Source organism: Rhinolophus ferrumequinum, chromosome 15 (assembly GCF_004115265.2).
Source record: "Rhinolophus ferrumequinum isolate MPI-CBG mRhiFer1 chromosome 15, mRhiFer1_v1.p, whole genome shotgun sequence".
NCBI classification, from domain to species: Eukaryota; Metazoa; Chordata; class Mammalia; order Chiroptera; family Rhinolophidae; genus Rhinolophus; species Rhinolophus ferrumequinum.
Genome location: NC_046298.1, coordinates 37,372,290 through 37,392,631, shown reverse-complemented (window position 1 = coordinate 37,392,631; position 20,342 = coordinate 37,372,290). Strand labels below are relative to the sequence as shown.

The 20,342-nt window shown below is 38.8% G+C and overlaps 1 protein-coding gene across 1 annotated transcript in view; it reads right to left on the bottom strand.

The window, feature by feature from the left end:
• LOC117035349 (zinc finger protein 677-like) overlaps positions 1-14,665 on the bottom strand; it is a 59,112-nt gene extending 44,447 nt beyond the window's left edge. The window contains 5 exon segments of the mRNA XM_033129244.1: positions 1,024-2,508; positions 9,956-10,109; positions 12,046-12,102; positions 13,001-13,070; positions 14,535-14,665. Coding sequence (XP_032985135.1) covers positions 1,024-2,508; positions 9,956-10,109; positions 12,046-12,060 — 1,654 coding nt within the window. The 5' untranslated portion in view covers positions 12,061-12,102; positions 13,001-13,070; positions 14,535-14,665.
• Between the last annotated feature and the right edge of the window lie 5,677 nt (positions 14,666-20,342).

Here is a 20,342-nt window from a genome sequence, read left to right as displayed (position 1 = left end):
ATTTATACCATATTGTAACTTAAAATTAGGGTCCTAGCTTTTCCAGGTTACATGGTTCTGACAAACCCCACCTGATAAAGTAGGTCCTTTCATCTTAGTGATCCCTTCCAACACCATCACATGAAAAATGAAAAGCATGTAATGAAAGCATAACATCAACAGATTCCAAACTTCAAGTTGTAAGTCATCAATACCAATGTAGCCTTTTCAAGAAACCTCAAATAAATGAAAAACATTTTATAAACTGAAGATAATTAGACGTTTCCACAGATGTCCTTGCTCCCTTGACATCATTCATTCTGAGTTTTCTCTGTGGAATTTAACATCTGACATTGATTAATCTTCAAAATAGACAGTATGAATTTTTCTACGTGCCGTCCATTGAATTATCAAACATATCACCTTCATTATAATGTTTCTGTCCAACAGGAAGTCTTTGGCATATCCAGAGGTTACTGCTAAAGGTCTTGACACATTTGTATAGTTTCCATCTTGTAATTATTATCATGACCACAAAACTGTACATTTTTGATAAAGCTTATCTCACGCAATACATTTGTAAGGTTTCTCCCTAATAAGAATTCTGTTGTTTCATGAAGCTTAAGCTTTGGATAAGCCTTGTGATACATTTGTGTAGTTTCTCTCAAAGATGTATATTGGTATCAAGAGAGGGGTGAGCCCTGGTGAGAGGCTTTGCTACATACATGTATTTTATATGGTTTCTCTCCACAATGGAGTCTCTGATGTTGAGTAAGACTTGAATATCTGTGTAAGTCTTATCTCAATCACATGTATAAGGTTTCTTCCTGCTTGAATTCTTTGATGATCCCCAAAGCTTGAGCTCTGAATAAAAGCATTGCCACATAAATTGGGTTTGTTTCTATTCAGTATTTTCTGATGCTCCGTAAGACTTGCAAATCATGTAAAAGCTTTCCCACATGCACTACATTTGTAACGTTTCCCTCTAGCATGGATTTTCTTGAGTAAGATTTGAACCCTGTCTAAAGGTTTTACCATAGTCACTAAATTTTTAAGCTCTCTCTCCAGTATGGATTCTCTTATGACTCCAAAGTTGGGAATGTCTGGAAAAAGCCTTATCACATTTATTACATTTATAAGGTTTTTCTCCTGTATGAATTCTCTGATGATCCGTAAGGCCTTTCCGTTCAATAAAAGCTTTGCCACACACATTACATTTGTATGGTTTCTCTCCAGTATGTATTTTCTGATGCCTAGTAAGGTTTGCAAATTGGGTAAAAGCTTTGCCACACTCACTACATTTGTAAGGTTTCTCCCCAGTATGAATTTTCTGATGCGTAGTAAGGTTTGCAAATTGGGTAAAAGCTTTGCCACACTCATTACATTTGTAAGGTTTCTCTCCTGTATGAATTTTCTTATGCTCATTAAGATGTGAATGACACATAAAGCCTTTGCCACATGCATAACATTTGTAAGGTTTCTCTCCAGTATGGATTCTCTTATGTCTAGTAAGGCTGGAACGCACAGCAAAGGCTTTGCTGCATTGATTACATATGTAAGGTTTCTCACCAGTATGAATTCTCTCATGAACCCAAAGTTGTGAACGTTGGAAAAAAGCCTTACCACACTCATTACATTTGTAAGGTTTCTCTCCAGTATGGATTCTCTGATGAATTGCAAGTCTTGAATGTCCATTACACACCTTGCCACATACATTACATTTATATGGTTTCTCTCCAGTATGAATTTTCCGATGCGTAGTAAGGTGTGAACGCTGATTAAAAGCTTTGCCACACTCATTACATTTGTAAGGTCTCTGTCCAGAATGAATGATCTCATGATTCCTGAGGTTTGAGTTTTTGCTAAAAGCCTTCCCACAGTCCTTACATTTGTAAGATTTTTCCCCAGCGTGTGTTCTCCCATACTGTGCAGGTAACAAAAAATATTTTAAAATCCTCCTACATTTATTAGAAATGTTTTTGAAGCTGGGAGGAATTTTTGAAAGTGGTGAAACTGAGGAACCATTGTTGACAGACTTCTCAAGATGACTGCAGTCATAAATTTTCTCCTCACTTCGAAGTATCTGCAGTTCAGCGAGGTGTGCCTGCAAACTTAATCCAATTCTATTTTCCAAACACTTCACATACTTTTTTCCAGCATCACTTAGATTATTTTTCAGTTTTAACAAATTCCTTGTAAATGGCTTGTCATGCATGAAATATTGGTGTGTATTATTTCTTACAAAAACACTCTCCTTTTGAGGAAAATTAATTGAGGATTTATTGTGTTGTTGATCTTTTATACCTCTGAAATTTTTGCTACAGATCAAAGGCACTCCTTTGTAATTTTCTGCATCATGTCCACACTCCTTCTCAAACTCATACATATGTTCCCAGCCTTCCTTGAGGTCAAAATCCTTGGTGCTGTGGCTTTCATTTCTTTCCAGTATCAATGGATTGTGTAATTCTCCTTCATCAACGTCCACTCTCGGTAGTAATTCCTTTACTGCAAATACAGCAGGAAGGCTTCCTATGAAAAAGTTTGAAGATATTTTATGTTGAATTACATAATCACACAAAAAATAATACTTAAAATGAACATAGTTATGAAGTTTCTCAAACTTGGTCTTCAAACACTATTGTGGTATCAGATTATTTTTTAGTCTTCATTTTATAATTTTTTCTTCTTTAATGTTTCCTCTGACCTTAGATAATAAAATTTCAAAGCACACATTATATAATATACATAGTTTCTGGCCATATACCTGGACAATTAAATGACACTCTGTAGTTAATAACTTGATCTATGTATTGGGTATTACATAAATGCAGATATAAAATCGTAATTGAGATTTCAGACTGTCTTCCCTATTTCTTAATCTTTATAATACTTTGTTAGTAATATGTTTAATAATATGTGGGGATATGATGCAAGAAAAAAGATACTGAAAAACCTGTATCACAACAATAAAACATATTAGCAACTCAACATAGGTCTAGCAGGTAAGTTAATAAGTAACCACAGTTAATGTAAAATAACAGTCTCTGAACTACTCAAGAACTCTTAATAACTAAAGAAATTTACATTACAGAAAGAACAGACAATAGAAAAAATGAAAAATATGGTGAGAATCAATGGATTTTGAATATCACGTTCAGGTAAACATACACTAATACAAGCATTAAGAATTAGAAAAGACTGTCTGCAATCTCAATTTTAATTTCATGCCTACAGTTAGTTCATAGATCAACTCCCCTACTATAAATAATCATTTAATTGTCCAGTTATATGGGCAAATATTTGGTAGTGTGTGCTTTGAAATTATCATCTGAGGCCAAACGAAACATTAATATAGAAAAAACTGAAAAAAATTACAAAAAGAAAACATACAAGATATAATGCATGCAAAGGTCAATCATAATAAACATGATAAAAACTGATATATCTTATTAACTAAAGGTAACTTTTCAACCCTTGTAGTAGTTTAAGCCCTCTACCAGCATTATTTATTTAATTATTCTTGAGGTAAATTATCACAATTTTTCAAATAAAACAAAGGGCACACAAGTTTTTAGATGTCTATCCCTGACTCACAGTGAAAGACCTCTACTCTGAACACACTAAGACTTTAGAAAGAAATTGAATATAAGTAAATAGAAAGACATACCATGCTTATAGATTGGAAGGATTAACATTGTTAAAATGTTCTTCCTACCTATAGCAATATACAGATTCAATGCAATCATCATTAACGTACCAATGGCATTCTTTCAGAACAAGACCTAACCCTAAAATTTATATGGAACCACAAAAGACCCCAAATAGCCAAACAAACTGTGAGCAAGAATAAATTGGGAGTTATCATGCTCCCTGATTTCAAACAATACTACAAAGCTACAATAATCAAAACAGCATAGTTACAGCATAAAAACAGACATATAGATCAATGGTAGGGTTTCAAGGTGGGAATTCCTGTCCATTCTCAGGAATTTTTTTCCGCTTTTCCATTCCTGAATCCCGAGATATAAACTGTTTTCTGTTCTCCATGATGAATCGTTTCTACAAAGTGATGGCTGATAATATCAACCACCTGGGTTCAAGAAGCTGATTTTCATAACCAACTTTTCTCAGGATTTGGGAACGGGAAAGCAAAAAAAAAAAATTCCCGAGAACGGGCGGGAATTCCCACCTGGAAACCCTAATCAATGGAAAGAACAGAGCCCAGAAATAAATCCTCACTTATATAGTCAATTAATCGACTACAAAGGAGGCAAGGATATACAATAGGGTAAAGACAAGTCTCTTCAATAAGTGGTGTTGGGATAACTGGACAGGTACATGCAAAAAAAATGAAATTGCACCAATTTCTTACACCATATACAAAAATAAACTCAAAATGGATAAAAAACTTAAATGCAAAACCTGAAGCCATAAAAATCCTAGAAGAAAATATAGGCAGTAAACCCTTTGACATCAGTCTTAGCAATATTGTTTTGCATATCCCCGCGGGCAAGGGCAATAAAAGAAAAAATAAACATGGGAAAACATAAACTCAAAGTTTTTACACAGCAAAGAAAACCATCAACAAAATAAAGCCAATTTACTGAATAAGGTATTTTCAAATAGTACATCTGATAAGGGGTTAATATCCAAAAACTATAAGGAATTCAATAAAATGTTTTAACACCAAAACACAACCAATATAATTAAAACATGCAGAGGAACTGGACAGATATTTCTTCAAAGAGGACACACAGGTGGCCAACACAGACAAAAAGATGCTCAACATCATTTATCATTGGGGAAATGGAAATTAAAACCACGTCACACCTGTCAGAAAGGCTATCATCAACAAAAATCAACACATAAATGCTGGTAGGGATGTGGAGAAAAGGAACCCTTGTACACTGTTGGTGGGGCTGTAAATTGGTGCAGTTACTATGGAAAACAGTATGGAGATGCTTCAAAACATTAAAAATAGAAATGGCATTTGACCCAGGAATTCTACTTCTGGGTACTTATCAGAAGAAAACCAAAACATTAATTCAAAAAGATATATGCACCCCTATGTTCACTGCAGCCTTACTAGTAATAGCTGAGATATGGAAGCAACCTTGGTGTCTAGCAACAAATAAATGAATAAAGATCTGGCATAGATACACAATATAATGGACTATTACCCACCAATAAAGAATGAAACAATGCATTCTGAAACAACACAGATTGACCTAGAGACTTATGCTAAGCAAAATAAGTCAAACAGAGAAAAACAAATATTACACGTGTATAACTTCACTTCTACATGGAATCTAAAAAGAAAAGAACAAATGAATGAACAAACACAGAAAGATACCCACAGATATAGAGAATAAGGTGATGGTAGCCAAAGGGGAGAGGAGTGGGAGAACGGAAGGGGGGAAAAAAGAGAGAAAGTACGGAATGGCAATTTAAAAATAAGAGTATCATAGGGCAGCTGGTTAGCTCAGTTGGTTAGAGCGCGTTGCTACTAACAACAAGATTGCTGGTTTGATCCTCACATGGGCCACTTTGAGCTGCACCCTCCTTCTAAAAAAAAAAAAAAATAGAGGTACATAGATAAAGAAAACTACAGCTACTTTGAATTTTATTTCTTTCAGACTTATTCACATCATAAATTCGTAAGTAATGTAAAGGGACCAGGCCCTAAAAAGCCAGGATGGCCTCTCCAAAAAAGTGAAATAGACTTTAGCTTCAGTTTATTAGATACGTATTATTAGGAAAAGACACTATCATCTTCCCAAAGGGTTAAGTTAATAAAAAGTGGCTCCCTTGTCAAATGAGGTGACACTGTGTCCTCTAAACCAAGGTTTTTTGGTAGTGAAATCTTTTTGTCTGGGTCAAAACCAGTAATACAATCTTGTATGTTAAAAATTATTTTTGTAAGCAGGAGAGAAATGTAGAAGCAAGTTAAATGTGGCCAGTAAAGAGCAGCTGTGGGTGGGGGTCTGTGGAGAGCAGCAGGGATGTCGTGACCCACGTGAGTAACTGTGTGGACAGAGTTCTCAGAGGCTGCAGGTGCAGTTGATCTGAGTTGAAACAAAATCTCTCCCAAATGTGACCAAGAGCCTTCCATCCTGGAAACACAAGATTGAGGAGCTGTTGCACTTAACCTCAAGTCCTCCCCTCATGAAAACCTATTTTGGGACTATTACTATGGACATTATAGGAACCCAGTTTCCGATCAAAATCTCAGAGAGTATCTCCTGCAGCCTTTAAAACCCAGCCCTCAAGAAAGTGAAAAGACAATCTACAGAATGGAAGAAAATATTTGCCAATCATATATCTGATAAGGGACTTGTATCTAAAATATATAAATAACACTCTAAACTCAACAACAAAAAGATGAATAACTCAATTTTAAAATGGATGAAGGATCTGAATAGACATTTCTCCAAAGAATGTAGAAAAATGGCCAATAAGCACACAAAAATGTTTCACACAATGAATCAGGGGAATGCAAATCAAAACCAGAATGAGACACAATTCCACATCCCTAGGATGGTTATAATCAAAGAGAAAGATAACAAGTGTTGGTGAAGATGTGAAGAAACTGGAACCCTCAGACACTCCCCGCATGAATATAAAATGGTGCAGCTGCTTTGGAGAACAGTCTGGCGGTTCCTCAAAACATTAAACAGAGAGTTACTATATGATCCAGCAGTTCCACTCCTAGGTATACACAGAAGAGAAATGAAAATATATGTCCAAATGAACTTATTCATTATTCTTTCATCATAGCCACAAGGTAGAAATACCCCAAATGTCCATCAAGTCATGAATGGATAAACAAAAGGTGGTATTCATACATGGACTATTATGCGGCAATAAAAAGGAATGAAGTTCTACCTACTACATGCTACAAAACAAAATCAAACAAAACTCTGCACACAAATATTTATAGCCGCTTTATCTGTAACTGCCAAAACCAGGACGCAACCAGGATGCCCTTTAGTAGGTGAATGAAGAAATAAACCGTGGTCCATCCAGACAATGAAATACTATTACTATTCAGCACTAAAAACAAACAAGTTACCAAGATATGAAGAGACACAGAGAAAACTTAAATCCATATTTAAGTGAAAGAAGACAATCTGAAAAGGCTACATATACTGTTTGATTCCAACTACATGACATTCTGGAAAAGGCAAAACTAGGGACACAGTAGAGATACGACAGAGTTGAGAGGGAGAGATAAATAAACAGGCAGAGCAGACATTTTTTGGGCAATGAAAAGACTCTGTATGATAGCACCATGGTGGATATACTCATTATGCCTACATTTTCCCAAACCCACAAAAGGTGCAACACCAAAAGTGAACTCTAATATGCGTATGGAATTTGGATGAGAATGATGTGTCACTGCAGATTCATCAATGATGATAAAAAATACATACCTCTCTGGTGTGGGACATTAATGATGGCAGAGGGACTGCGTGTGTCGGGGTAGGAAAATATGGACAATCTCTGTACCTTCCTCTCAATTTTTCTGTGACTCTAAATGTGCTTGAAAAAATAGTCCATTAACACAAAGTGTATTAGTCATAGGTACTAATATGAAACAAAAGTAAAAGAAGTAACTATGACTATCTTTTCCAAAAATTGTAGAGGTTATATATTTGGGGGAAACTAATATTCAGTCATAAACACTCAAGAAAGAAATCCCATGAAATATAAAAAACAATATTCATTCCATATCCCCAAAACCCCAACTGAAAATATAAAACAACACTAAAAGGATCACCAAAAATAAGAAAATGATTAACTAAATAAAAAACAAGATCACTTATAACAGTAAAATTTATAAAATGAAAGTATGAGTGGGTTAAACAAATCAAAATACAGAGGACTTAGAAATGCAGGCATCATCCAACTCTATAAGCTCCCTCAGAATGATGTGTCAAAATTGTATTTTTTGAAGGCGAATGAACAACAGTGCACACACAGGATGAACAACGTGGCAGGAACAGTAGTTTGGTCAACAATCTCACAGATATTAGGTTGTGGACTTGGAAGGTGTTCTCCTTAGGATAAGCTGCTACACTTTTTATTGCCGGCTCAAAGGACGTGATCACCTTATGTCTGATCCACACTGTCACATTGCCCTAGGGAGGCACTGTTACATCCCACAGAAACTAGAAAAGCAATTGGAGGCGCTCATCACTCAGGCTCTCCCGATACTTTCTCTCTCAGTATATCCAGGGACATGCTGATCCCTCTTCCCAGTGGCTTCAAGAGGCACTTCTATACGTAGCAGGATAATACTGTGATGTATTAACCACTGTTCTCCTTTAAGAATTTTCTGTTACCTAGGAAACACTGTTCATTATGCAGTCCACCAGAAGTTGTCTATCACCTAAAGGTGGGTCATCACAGCAGGAAAGGAGGACAAAACTTTATATCCCTGAAATGTGCATTTCAAGAACAAGTTTTAGAGGCAAAACCTTAGAGAATAAGCACTCAGGAAGACCACATCTTTCTATGTTCCTGGACCATGTGGAGAGCTGGAAGAGGGAGAAAAACACACGATAAGGGAGTAAAAAAAGAGGGTGATATTGTGTGGATTCTTGTGAAGGGGCTGTGTGCTCTGCCCACAGGCAGTAGGGTGAACACCTGAAAGACTGAGCTATAGTCCCATGTAGCAATGGGATCAGAGAGAGCATTTCAGTGCCAATTCTTAATAACTCTGAGTCACAACCTCAAAAGATACACCCCATTCCTCTTACACACATATGAAAAAAACAGAACTGAAGAAATGGCTGAGAGGCCTGAACAAGCACAGAGCGCTTGCCACAGGCCCAGGAAACTTTATGGAACCTCAGATACACAGAAAGATCAGTCCTTTAGTCTTTATCTCTGTGAAGTTCCCCAAGGACATAACATGTGAATGGAAACTGAATGGGTCCTGGGGTCCGGACTAGAGGCCTCAGCTCTGATCTACATGGACTGAGAACCAAGAGAGATTAAGGAGAAAGAGGGCTCCCTAGAGACAGCCATCTAAATCCCTCTCAAAGCAACGCACCAAAATGGCCACAGGGGCCAGATAATAGTGTTGAAGACCAGGATTAAGGCTTTGCCTTAACTCTGCATGAGCTGGAGCATGATGGTAGACTGGAAGTTTAAACTTTAAACTTTACACATTTAATGACAGTGATTAAATGTGTGAATGTGACTGTGTGTGTCTCTGCGCAGGAAGATTTCCTGAGCACTTGTAAGGAACAGACTTTTATTCTCTTAAATTTCTTTCCCATTTGAGGAGAGTTTTCCCAGTTTTAATGTAGCAGCTTACTCTGCGACCCTCTGAACTCTCGTGTTCACATCTCCATACATTCCCACCTGTCTGGATGTTTCCCTATTTTCCCTTCACATTCCAGGTTCAGGGCTCTTCCCCTTGTTCCAAAATGGAGATGATATTTAACTCAAAAGAGACTTCGATTTATGAAGAAAAACCGAACATGATATGCTATGATTTTCCAGAACACATTCCCAGCTCTTTGCTCAGCTAAGAGAGTACGTACACTGTAGATAAGTCTAGAAAAGCACTTCAAAAACTGGTTAACTGACGGCCTTCTTCTGAATGCTGAGGGATTCTTTTAAGTATGTAGAGATCTAACTCTATTCCAACAACTACTGAATCAAAAGCATAAGGGTAAAACCACAGAATGAGATATTCTTAAAAATTTGCCATAAGGTTTTCTGACTTCTATTATTCTGTATCCAGCACTAATTAGGCATAAAAAGTGCAGAATTTCTAAAGAAAGGGAAAGTCGAAAGTCCACATGCCTCATGAAGAAGCCTTTCCTTCTGGATCAAAGAAGCCTTTCCTTCTGGATCAAAACAGCTTCAATCACCGTCTTGAACAGGGATCTGAAACTCAGACAAGCAAGTCGCTCCCAAGAGACTCTCAAGTGAAAGCACAAAGACATGCAAAGACAGTTACCGATTTCTGGAGGGAAGTTACCCTCACCCAGGGAGAGCAGGTTCCTGTAGTTCTCTGACATCACGTCCCTGTACAAGGCCCTCTGGGCACAGTCCAGGCATTCCCACTCCTCCTGAGAGAATTCTATAAACATATCCTTGAATGTCAACTGTCCCTGAAAGGAAAACACATTTCACCAAGGGTACAGGCAGAGAGTTCTTATTTTTGACATAAAAGAGAGGTAGATAGAAGTGTGCAAAAACGAACCTGACTGGACTGAGTGTTCTGATTCATGGTAGATAACCCTGAGGAATTTGTATTATCTTTCTTTTTGAACTGAGGGTAACTCACCAAATACAAAGTTAGCCATGTTAAAAGTACAATTCAGTGGCATTTACTACATTGTACAAATATCACATCTAGTTCTAAAACATTTGTATCAGCCCCAAAGGAAACCGTTTACCCATTAAGTAGCTGCTTCCCATTCAACCTTTCTCCCATTCTCCGGAAACCACTAATATGCTTTCTATCTCTATGGACTTATCTATTCTGCACATTGCATGTAAATGGAACCTTTGTGTCTGGCTTCTTTCACTAAGAATGTTTTTGGTTCACCCATGGTGTAGTTTGTTCCAGGACTACATTCCTTTTTTATGGCTAAACAATATTCCATTGTACAAGTATACCACTTTATTCATTTACTCATCCACTGATGGACATTTGGGTTGGTTCCAGCGTTTGGCTAATGTCAGTAGTGCTGCTGTGAACTCCTGTGTACAAGCATGTGTTTGAATACCTGTTTTCAATTCTTTGGAGCATGTAACCACGAGCAGAATTACTGGATAGACAACACAGTTTAATTTTTTAAGGAGCTGTCACACTATCTGTCACATTGACTACACCATTTTACCAACAATGTATTAGAATTCGAATTTATCCACATCTTTAAAGACTTGTTATTTTTGTTTTACTATAGTTATTTTAATGAGTTTCATATTTCATTATGGTTTTGACTTGAAATTTTCCTAATGACTAATTTTGTTGAACATCTTCTTATGTGTTTCTTGGCCATTTGTGTATCTTCTATGGAAAAATGTGCATTAAAGTCGTTTGATCAGTTTTTAATTGGGTTTTTTGTATTCTGAGTGTTGAGTTGTAGTAATCTGTCAAGTATTATGGATAATGGACACTTATCAGATACCTGATTTGCAATTATTTTCTCCCATTTGGTAGACTGTGTTTTTATTTATGTGATAGTATCCTTCATAAAGTATTCGCTTTGATAAAGAATAATTTATTTTGTCTTTCCCTGTTTTGCTACTGGTGTCATCTAAAAAGCCAGTGCCAAGTCCAAGGTTATGAAGATTTAACCCCGTTTTCATCTAAGGGTTTTATAGGGTTAGCTCTTACACTTAGCTCTTATGTAGTTCCTATGTCTTGGCTAATTTGTAACCATTTTTATCTAAAACACCTGTTGCATGGGAGTCCCTAACACCATGGGTTTTGTGAGATGTGCAGTGAATAATTTGGAGCTTGCAGTTAGACAATTAGGTTCATTTCACATTTTAATACTAATTATGTAACAAAACACCTTCACTATCCCTTAGTTGTATCTATGGACTCCCCATTCTATTACACATTCTAAATATTTTAGAGTCAGAAACAGACTCATTCACTTCTTTAATTTCAAATGCATTTATAAAATCAGGCAAAGTCAATTTCCCGTCAGTCTTCTTTCCTAGAGGTACTTGGGCCTTTGTGCATATTACTACACCTCCACATATGTAGTCTTTTTGATCCTGGTTTATGTAGAACCAAAAAGGCCTTACTGACCAACCCGGCTGACACCACAGAGCCTTCTCCCCAACTCTAATCCACACCTGAGTACACACCCCTTCACAAGATGATCATCTCAAAGGAGCCTCTTCCCAAGTCCCATGTCACTGGGTCCCAGTGAGATGGAATCTACACGGAGACAAGAGGAGACTAAGGGAAGGCCGTGAGTGTGAGTCAACATTTTAAACAGGGCACTTCAGAGACTGAGAAGATTAAAATTACAAACAGAGCAATTTAGGAAGGAGAGAACAATCAACAAGGAACATTACTTTTACCTGGAAAAGGGCCATTCCTTCCTCTTCTTCTGGGCTTATTTCTCAGGTAAGATTATTCTGTGTTACACAAATATATTGTTTAATGCTTTGACTCCACATACCCCCTTCCTTTGCTACACGTACACACATAAGGAAACCTTAATATGGGGAAAAGACGGTTCTTTGCTGCCCACTGAAACAGGAGGGATGCAGAGACAATATACTCCTATACGGAGACCCAGGAATTTATTACAAATTTCTTCAGAAAGCCCTTCCGTCCTGCTGCAACCCACACATCCTGCTGCAACTGCATTATCCTTCTCCACTGGGCACTCAGCCAAAGGAAACTACCTCCTCCAAGTTCTTGGCTCCTCCCAAGGCAGTCAGCATCCAATGACCAGTCAGTGCAGGATACAGAAGCCTGTCTCTTCCCTCAATCTGGACCAACTCTAAATGGCCATCCCAATTCCAAGGCTTTCTGCTGTAGCTACACAGAAAAATTTAGGTTTTGGTCCTTAGCATAATGTGAAATCATAGGAGGGTTTAATGCTGGGAGAGAACGCTGTCAAACATAAGATTTACCCATGAAACAGGGGGGTAGAAGCAGAGAGGCAGGCTTCTGTTTCTGAGCCTTTGTCTCTTCCCTTTTCCTAGTAGTTTTCATTAGTTTTGGAAGACTGGGACACATTTCCAATCCTAATTACAACTGGGCACACTCTTCTAGAAAACTGCCAAATGCAGACACATGGCCAATTCTGAAAATCACTTCAGAGAACCCACTTGCTCACACTTAGAATTCCTGGTTTACACTATGGTCTCCATGTTGCAGATGGCTGCACCGAGGCTCTGAGGGGGAGTAATTTTATCAAGTTACCCTGAAGGGGTCTGAGTTGAGGGAACAGAACTGGGTGTAAGTGAATTCTGAAATGGTGGCCTGGATAGGGCAGTAGAAAAACTTGTCCTAATTTCAGATTACCTTGCACGTTTCTGAGCAAGAGAAACTTCTCTTTCACGGATTTAATCAAACCCATTTGATTCCTCTTTTCCTGAAAAATATTTAAAAATATGAAATTACAAATAGTTTTTAGTCCTGGGCTACATGAACTCTGAGAAATCTCTTCATCATGAACAGATGGGCTCTGCTAGAGAAAAGTTTCACAGCAATCCAGCCCATCCTTCAACACTTCAGTGAAAGGGGACTTCAGGGGAACATCTATTTGGTTGGAGACTTCAGCTCAGAGCTCACTAATTTAACGGATCACTTAAGGAAAGAAAGAAGCTGTTGAAAAACTAACTGCTTACAATAGGTTTGAGTGATAAATCTTACCAGATGCAATGAAATACAGTAAAGTTACTTACCAGACATCAAATAATAGTTACAATATATGATAGACTAAAAAAAGATATAACCCTCATAGTCTGAACAAGAGGGAAAATAATTTGGAAATTAAAAAAAATTTCCAATGAATTTTGGGATTAAAGTTAAAAAAAAGTGTGAGGATACATCAAATTTAGAACATGAGCCACAGGAAAAAAGGAACGGGTAAAACAATAGTGTTAAGGAGCATTTTAAAACGTACCATGTGGTGGCAGAAAGTCTTTCCCCATTCCCCAGGACTTGGAACTGACTGTGCTACCTAGTCTCTGCCTTCTGCATCACCAGCGGTTGCAAATGGAATTATCTTCTGATGCAATAGTTAGAAAACAGACACACTCGAACACCTGGTTAATCAACTCACTCTCTTCTGCATAATTTAAAGAATTAAACAAATCTTACATTATTTAGGGTACAAACCCAAAAGTCAGTTCGTAATTATGTCATGCTCCGTATCCAATGAACTCAATACTCACCTAGGTTTGGTGCCCCTCCTCCCGCCTCCACCACTATGTGTTTTGTTCTCTGCACACGTTATGTCTTTGTCCTTCAGTTTTTCTCTTTTTCCGTTTCAGTGTTTCCCCATTTGTAGGCACCCTTTTGTTTCCCCTTCTCCCTCCTCCTCCTGTTTGGCGCCCAATCTGTTGTAACACGTTCCCTTCCCTGCCGTTCCTTCTCCACTCTAACGCCATACATTTGTGTCTCTTTCTCCCCTCGTAGTTCCACTTCCGCTCTCCCTAAAGGAGGCAGGGGAGGGCATGTATCCACTTCCCGAACGAGGACTTTGCCGACGGATTTCTGCTGGGGAAGGGGAGTCCGGAGAAAGGTTTCGAGAAGGAAAACCGATCGGCAGTGGGTCGGTGTCCACGTGTACCGACGGTAAGAGTTGGGGCCGCTTCCTGACTCAGAAAGATTTTAACTGGAAACGGACGGAGACTCCCGGACGCGCACGGAGCGACACGATTCGGGATGGCTTATGGGGCGACGGCACGAGCGGCAAAAAGGAGAAACTCACAGCAAGAAACGAACTGGCTCAAAGATTTTACCTTACGGGGAGACCCCCTAAATTCGGGTGTGGAGGAGGGGTGCCTGAGGATCCCTAAGCGCAGGTTTTAACGAGAAAACCGTGACTCACTTGACTATACCTGTTTTTCCCCCGTCGGTTTCCGGGTCTGCAGGAAATCGAGCGTGCAGAGTAGGGGCGGGGGCACATCGCAGGCTGCGGCGGTTGGGGGCGTAACCGACGTAAGGGCGGGACCTGGGCGGCGGGCTCTGGTCCTCTGTCTGGCTCCGGGGTGTTGCTATGATCCTTTGTCCTCCGGCCCAACCATGTGGATTCTGCTTTTTGGTTCCTTTGGATCTATTCAATGTCCTTTGGAGCCAGGCTAGGTATAGAATTAGAGATGCACAGGCCACTTATATTGCAAGCGGAAATATTTCCTCTTAACAAAGTGAAAACATATTTCGGGAGTGGATAGTTGCGCGTGACCTGGGAGCAAAGAGGGAGGAGCCCTGGGAACTGGGAGTGAGGGACGGGGTCGTTGTGGGCGGTGGTTGGACCCAGAACGTCTGAGACTCAGGCAGTTACAGCTTTTAATTTAATCAAGCAAGAGCTGGAGGTGTCCCTGTAGGTGTGGAAACTAGAATGTAAATTGGTAAACAGTACCTGTGAGGAGTCTGCAAATTTATAACCGCATATAATTTTTACCGTCTGTTCTCTATTCATTTGGGAGGCGGAGGCGCCTTCCTGGGCTGGGTTCCAATACTTCCTGGGTCCAGCCCTGCGCTATCGGGGTGGAGGGCTGAGACATTGCTTTAAAAGAACAAAACAAAGTCTGCTTCCATGGATATAAATCAATCTTTTTCTTCAAATTTAATTTTTTGTTCCATGCATACTTCTTAAATACATTTGAGACGTACTGGATGGCATCCCGTATTTTGCTTAGGTCATTAATTACTAACTATTGTAATTACAATTTTAAAAATCTTTATTCTGTTATTTGAAGAATATTTTTAATTTGAAAATTAAAGTAGATAAATTAGATATTTTGACCTAGATATCTTAAATATCTTTTTGTTTTGTGTTTTTGAGTGTTTTGTGTCAAGGGATATGGCAAAAATGCTTTCATTTTTGTCAGGACTAATTTATGGTTATATACAAAAGTAAATTATTTAGGATTAGATTCACCCACTTTGTGCTCTTCTGTATTAATTTTTGTAAATAATTATATTTTACTCCTCTTTGGGGGTTATATTATCAGAATCTTAGTTTTTAACATAGAAATTAACTTTGAAAAATTAATATTACAAGTTTATATAATACTTTTACTGTTCTCACATTATTTATTTAGGCACCTTGAGTTAAATAGGTCCATCTCAGCAATGGAGAAATGTTTTCATTCAGTTTTTCCACCTTATGATTTTAAATATTTCAAGATTACCTCTTAAACACCGCACTCTACAACTAACACAAAACAACAGTGTTCTTTGTTAAGCAACAGCTGGCCTTGTCTCTGTTGGTTATGGAAACTAGAAAATGAAATACAAAACCGTGCCTGTATGGAATGTGCAATTTTATACAGACTCCCTTTAGAACATCATTTCTATTCTATTCCTGGTTCACCCAGTAGACATGGCTTAATCCTGGGCTGAACCGGAAATAAAAATAGAAATTATATTCTAAAGGGAGTCTGTAGAAAATTGTACATTCCACACAGATGTGGTTTTGTATTTCACTTTCTAGTTTCCATAACCTACAGAGACAAGTCCAGCTAACACTGCTTTGAAAGAACAAAATTTTCTGTTTATGTAAATATTAATTCATTTTTCTTTGGATTTAATTTGTACTAGTCCACATTTCTTGACATGAAGTATAATTTCAAGTACCTTTAAGAGAGACTGGATGCCATCCCATATTTTGTAATTTCATATTTTTTATTGTTTTTTTGAAAAGTATTTTAAATTTGAACATTAATATGCATCAATTAGATATTTTAATGTATGTTTTTGTTTTCTATTTCTGAATGTTTTGGGTCAAGTGCAAATAATGAGGCTTGTAAAAGATGTACTACTTCCAAGATGCTTGGATTTGACTCTACATACAATTTACATAAAAGATTAGGGGATTTTATAACCCTTCTCCAAACAAAGCAGAAGCTGGATATACTGGAGTCATGGCTCATGTAGTGATTAGTATAGACATGTTCACTAGCCACAAGCTGGGATTACCATAAATAGTGCACAAAGATACAAAGGTGCTCACCAGGAGACGGATGCTGTAAATAGCTCTGGACTTGAGAGAGGGTTGGGAGGAAAAGAAATGGTGGTCCTAAGAATGTGTTGGACCCTTTGCTTGTGCCTGTGCAGGATGAAAACCATAGAGCAGCTGGCCCAGAGAGTGAGCACCAAGCCTAAAACATTACAGACTAATTGTAGTGGTATATACAGTAAGTGATTTTGGCACAAAGGACAGCATATAGTAGCTGTAATCTCTTTTCTCTGTAGTATCTTTGTTGCTCCATTTGTCAATCACATACACAGGAATCATAATATTATTATGTTCAGGATCCAGCAGAGGATATTGAAGGTGTATGGGTATTTGTGAGCTTTCACTTTAAATTCTGCCCACCTGGAGTGCCTGGGGTTAATGGTGATGGCCTGGAAGACACTCAGGAGGCAGGTGGTGCCAGTGGACACATCCCTGCTCACTCTTTGAACATAGAAAACAAGTTTGTATCCAAAATCATTGAGAAAATCTTTTTAACCTCAAAGCCGCCATTGTTTGGGGGATTCCTTTAGAGAAAATAACTAAGGGGTTGGCTACAGTCAGGTGCTTAAGAATCAAATCTGTGGACCTAAACCTGCATCCTATGTAGTAAAGGAAGAGCTTGTGGTAAAGCATGGAGAAATTCCCCAGAATTTCAACTATAATATCATCTGTAATAAAAAGATCATTCCTAACCACTAAATGCCTGGAGGCCATTCTGTCAATTCCCCATGGCTGATAGTCATCTTCTGAGACAGAGATTCCTGCTTGGGAATATCAGGCATGAGCTATATGCATCTTGTCAACTGAACTTAGAAATATTTACTTAATGTTTTTCTTTTATTTACATGTTTCCAAGACTTGAATGTCTAATCTTTAAAAAGCTCTTACAAAATAGAATCACTGCTATATAGGCCATACATAAAGTAAATCCAGTTTTCTTCATAATTCCATGAGACAGGCAGTACTATTATTTACTTTCTTTTTCTTTTTTTTTTTTTAATTGGGGAAGGAGAACAGGACTTTATTGGGGAACAGTGTGTATTTCCAGGACTTTTTTTTATTGGGGAACAGCAGTGTGTTTTTTCCCAGGACTCATCAGCTCCATCCAAGTCAAGTTGTTGTCCTTTCAATCTTAGTTGTGGAGGGTGCCGTTCAGCTTCAAGTTGTCCTTTCAGTCTTAGTTGTGGAGGGCGCAGCTGAGCTCCAGGTTCAGTTGCCGTTGCTAGTTGCAGGGGATCCAGCCCACCATCCCTTGTGGTAGTGGAACCGGCAACCTTGTGGTTGAGAGGACGCGCTCTAACCAACTGAGCCATCTGGCCAGCTGGGAGCCGAGCAGCAGCTCATTGACTTTATTCTAGTCGTGGAGGGCGCAGCTTGCTGGCTCATGTGGGAATCGAACCTGCGGCCCTGTTGCCCAGAGCTCGTCCTCTAGCCAAATGAGCCACCCGTCCGCCCTAGTACTATTATTTTCATTCAAAAAATAAGGAGCACTTAGGAAGGTAAACTTGAATGATTTCTATAAATTCACATTTTCTATGGGCAACATGGGGACTTGACCTCAGTTGACATGACTAGTTAGCTGTGTTCTCCAATTTATATTTATATTTTCATGCCTTGTTATTGTATGTTAGATTGGTAGTATTTTATAATTTTATTTGTAACAAATTTCTATGTATAAAGATTTATGGTATAGGCCATTAAAATTATGCAGATTTAGATTTCTGAATACAATGTTGATGCACTGATTGACTATAATTCTATAGGGACCTGCATTATGATAAATTATATTTAACTAATGCACAATTAGCTTAATATTGGGATGACAACAGAAATAAATTTTCTTTCATGCCAGGCACAATATGATACCAATCACAAGAATCACTGACTGCTATGTCTTGCTCTAAACTGTGGGACATGAAACACTGATATGTGATAAGAGTATTGTAGAGTAGAAACTAAATATTACTAATTTCAAATTATAAACTAATTTATTAATATGCTTAAGTAAGGGTATTAGCAATAGGTAAGATTTATGAAATATATTTATATGGGAAAGATGTTAGGAAAATCTGCCGCATTGGCTGATGTTAGCTTTTTGTTCCCTCACGTGAGAGACTGCATGTGAGGTGACGGTTAGCTGAAGGTTAAAAAAATTCTCCATCTCATCCTTGGCAGGAGAGATAATGGAGATGATGTTGTTTTCTGTCTGTTTTGCCCGCAGATGAGGTAGAAAAGTAACTACCTCAGGTAATTACCTGAGGTAGAAAAATAACTAAGTTATATCAGAATGACGTGACAGGCACATTGCCAGGCTTTGGAAGGCTTTGGGCCGATGGTCCCAGGCGAGAACAGTCCGAATAACCTGGCCCTTCAGCCAGTTAAGCGATATTTTTATCACAGTAACTGCCGAACCCTCCCAGAACTGGCCATTCCTTGAGGAGGAGGCAGGAACAAGGAGCTTGGCTCTAAGGTACATCTGAAAAAAATATATAAGACAGACCTCAGTTGGCAGTGTAATTTTGTCATTTATCAATGGTGATTCTTCTAAACTTGCTGCAGCATTCTAGTCCCTCCACCACCCCAGGTCTCTGAGCCACCACCTAGAATCCAGTCAGGCCCAAGAGCACAAGTCTCAGCTCAGAGTTCAGGCTCATCTAAGACCAGAATCTATAGCACAAATCATTCCTCCCACCGACTGTGTGCTGTCCTTCCATGGGCTTGCCCCTCTCCCCCAATTGCCTGCCTTCCTTCCTGCCCAGTCCATTGTGCATATGCACACAGGGCAGCCAGGGCACCATGTCCTAGGGACTGGGTACCCAGAACCACTCTCCCTCCCAGAACCTAAATGCATAGGGCACCCAGCAGGCCCTATTTTAGAGGGGGAAATATCAAATTAGATGAAAATTAAGGGCTAATCTTCATCAAAAGTCGAGAGACACAGGCAGCTGATTAGCTCAGTTGGTTAGAGCATGGTGTTCTTAACAACCAGGTTGCCAGTTTGATCCCCATAAGGGCCACTGCGAGCTGCGCCCTCCGCAACTAGATTGAAACGACTACTTGACTTGGAGCTGATGAGTGCTGGAAAAACACAAATAAATAAAAGTTTAAAACATTCACTGTATTGTTTGATCACACCTTCTACTCAGAAGCAACAATTATGATTGCTGTTTTTAGCCTAGTTTGGTTCTCAACAAGTATTTATTCCCTTCCAACCAATACTTTGTACTTTTCCGTTGCACTGGAAACATGACGGCTAAGTCTGGCCAGCAGAGGGCAATGGAGGCCACCTTTGTGCCTGCCAGATGAAGGAAAGCTGGTAAACTTTGTTTTAAGAAGTGGCTCCCCAAAGTGTGATTCCCAGGCTAGCAGCGTCAGCATTACCTGGGAACTTGTCAGAAATGTAAATTACTGGGTCCAAACCCAAACCTACTGAATTGGCAACTCTGAGGGTAAGGGCCCCAAATCTGAGTTTTAACAAACTCTCCAGCTGCTCTTACTGTACAATAAAGTCTGAGAACCACTGGTTTGGAGACCTATTGGAGTTCCAGATCTGTTTGTCCTGGACTCCTGAGTCAATGTCAACAGAACCTGCCCACTAGTATGGCCAAGCCTAGGCCTTGTGTGGCCACAGAGACTTGATGGCTGTATTTGAGGGGAAGCAGCAGGCAAAACATA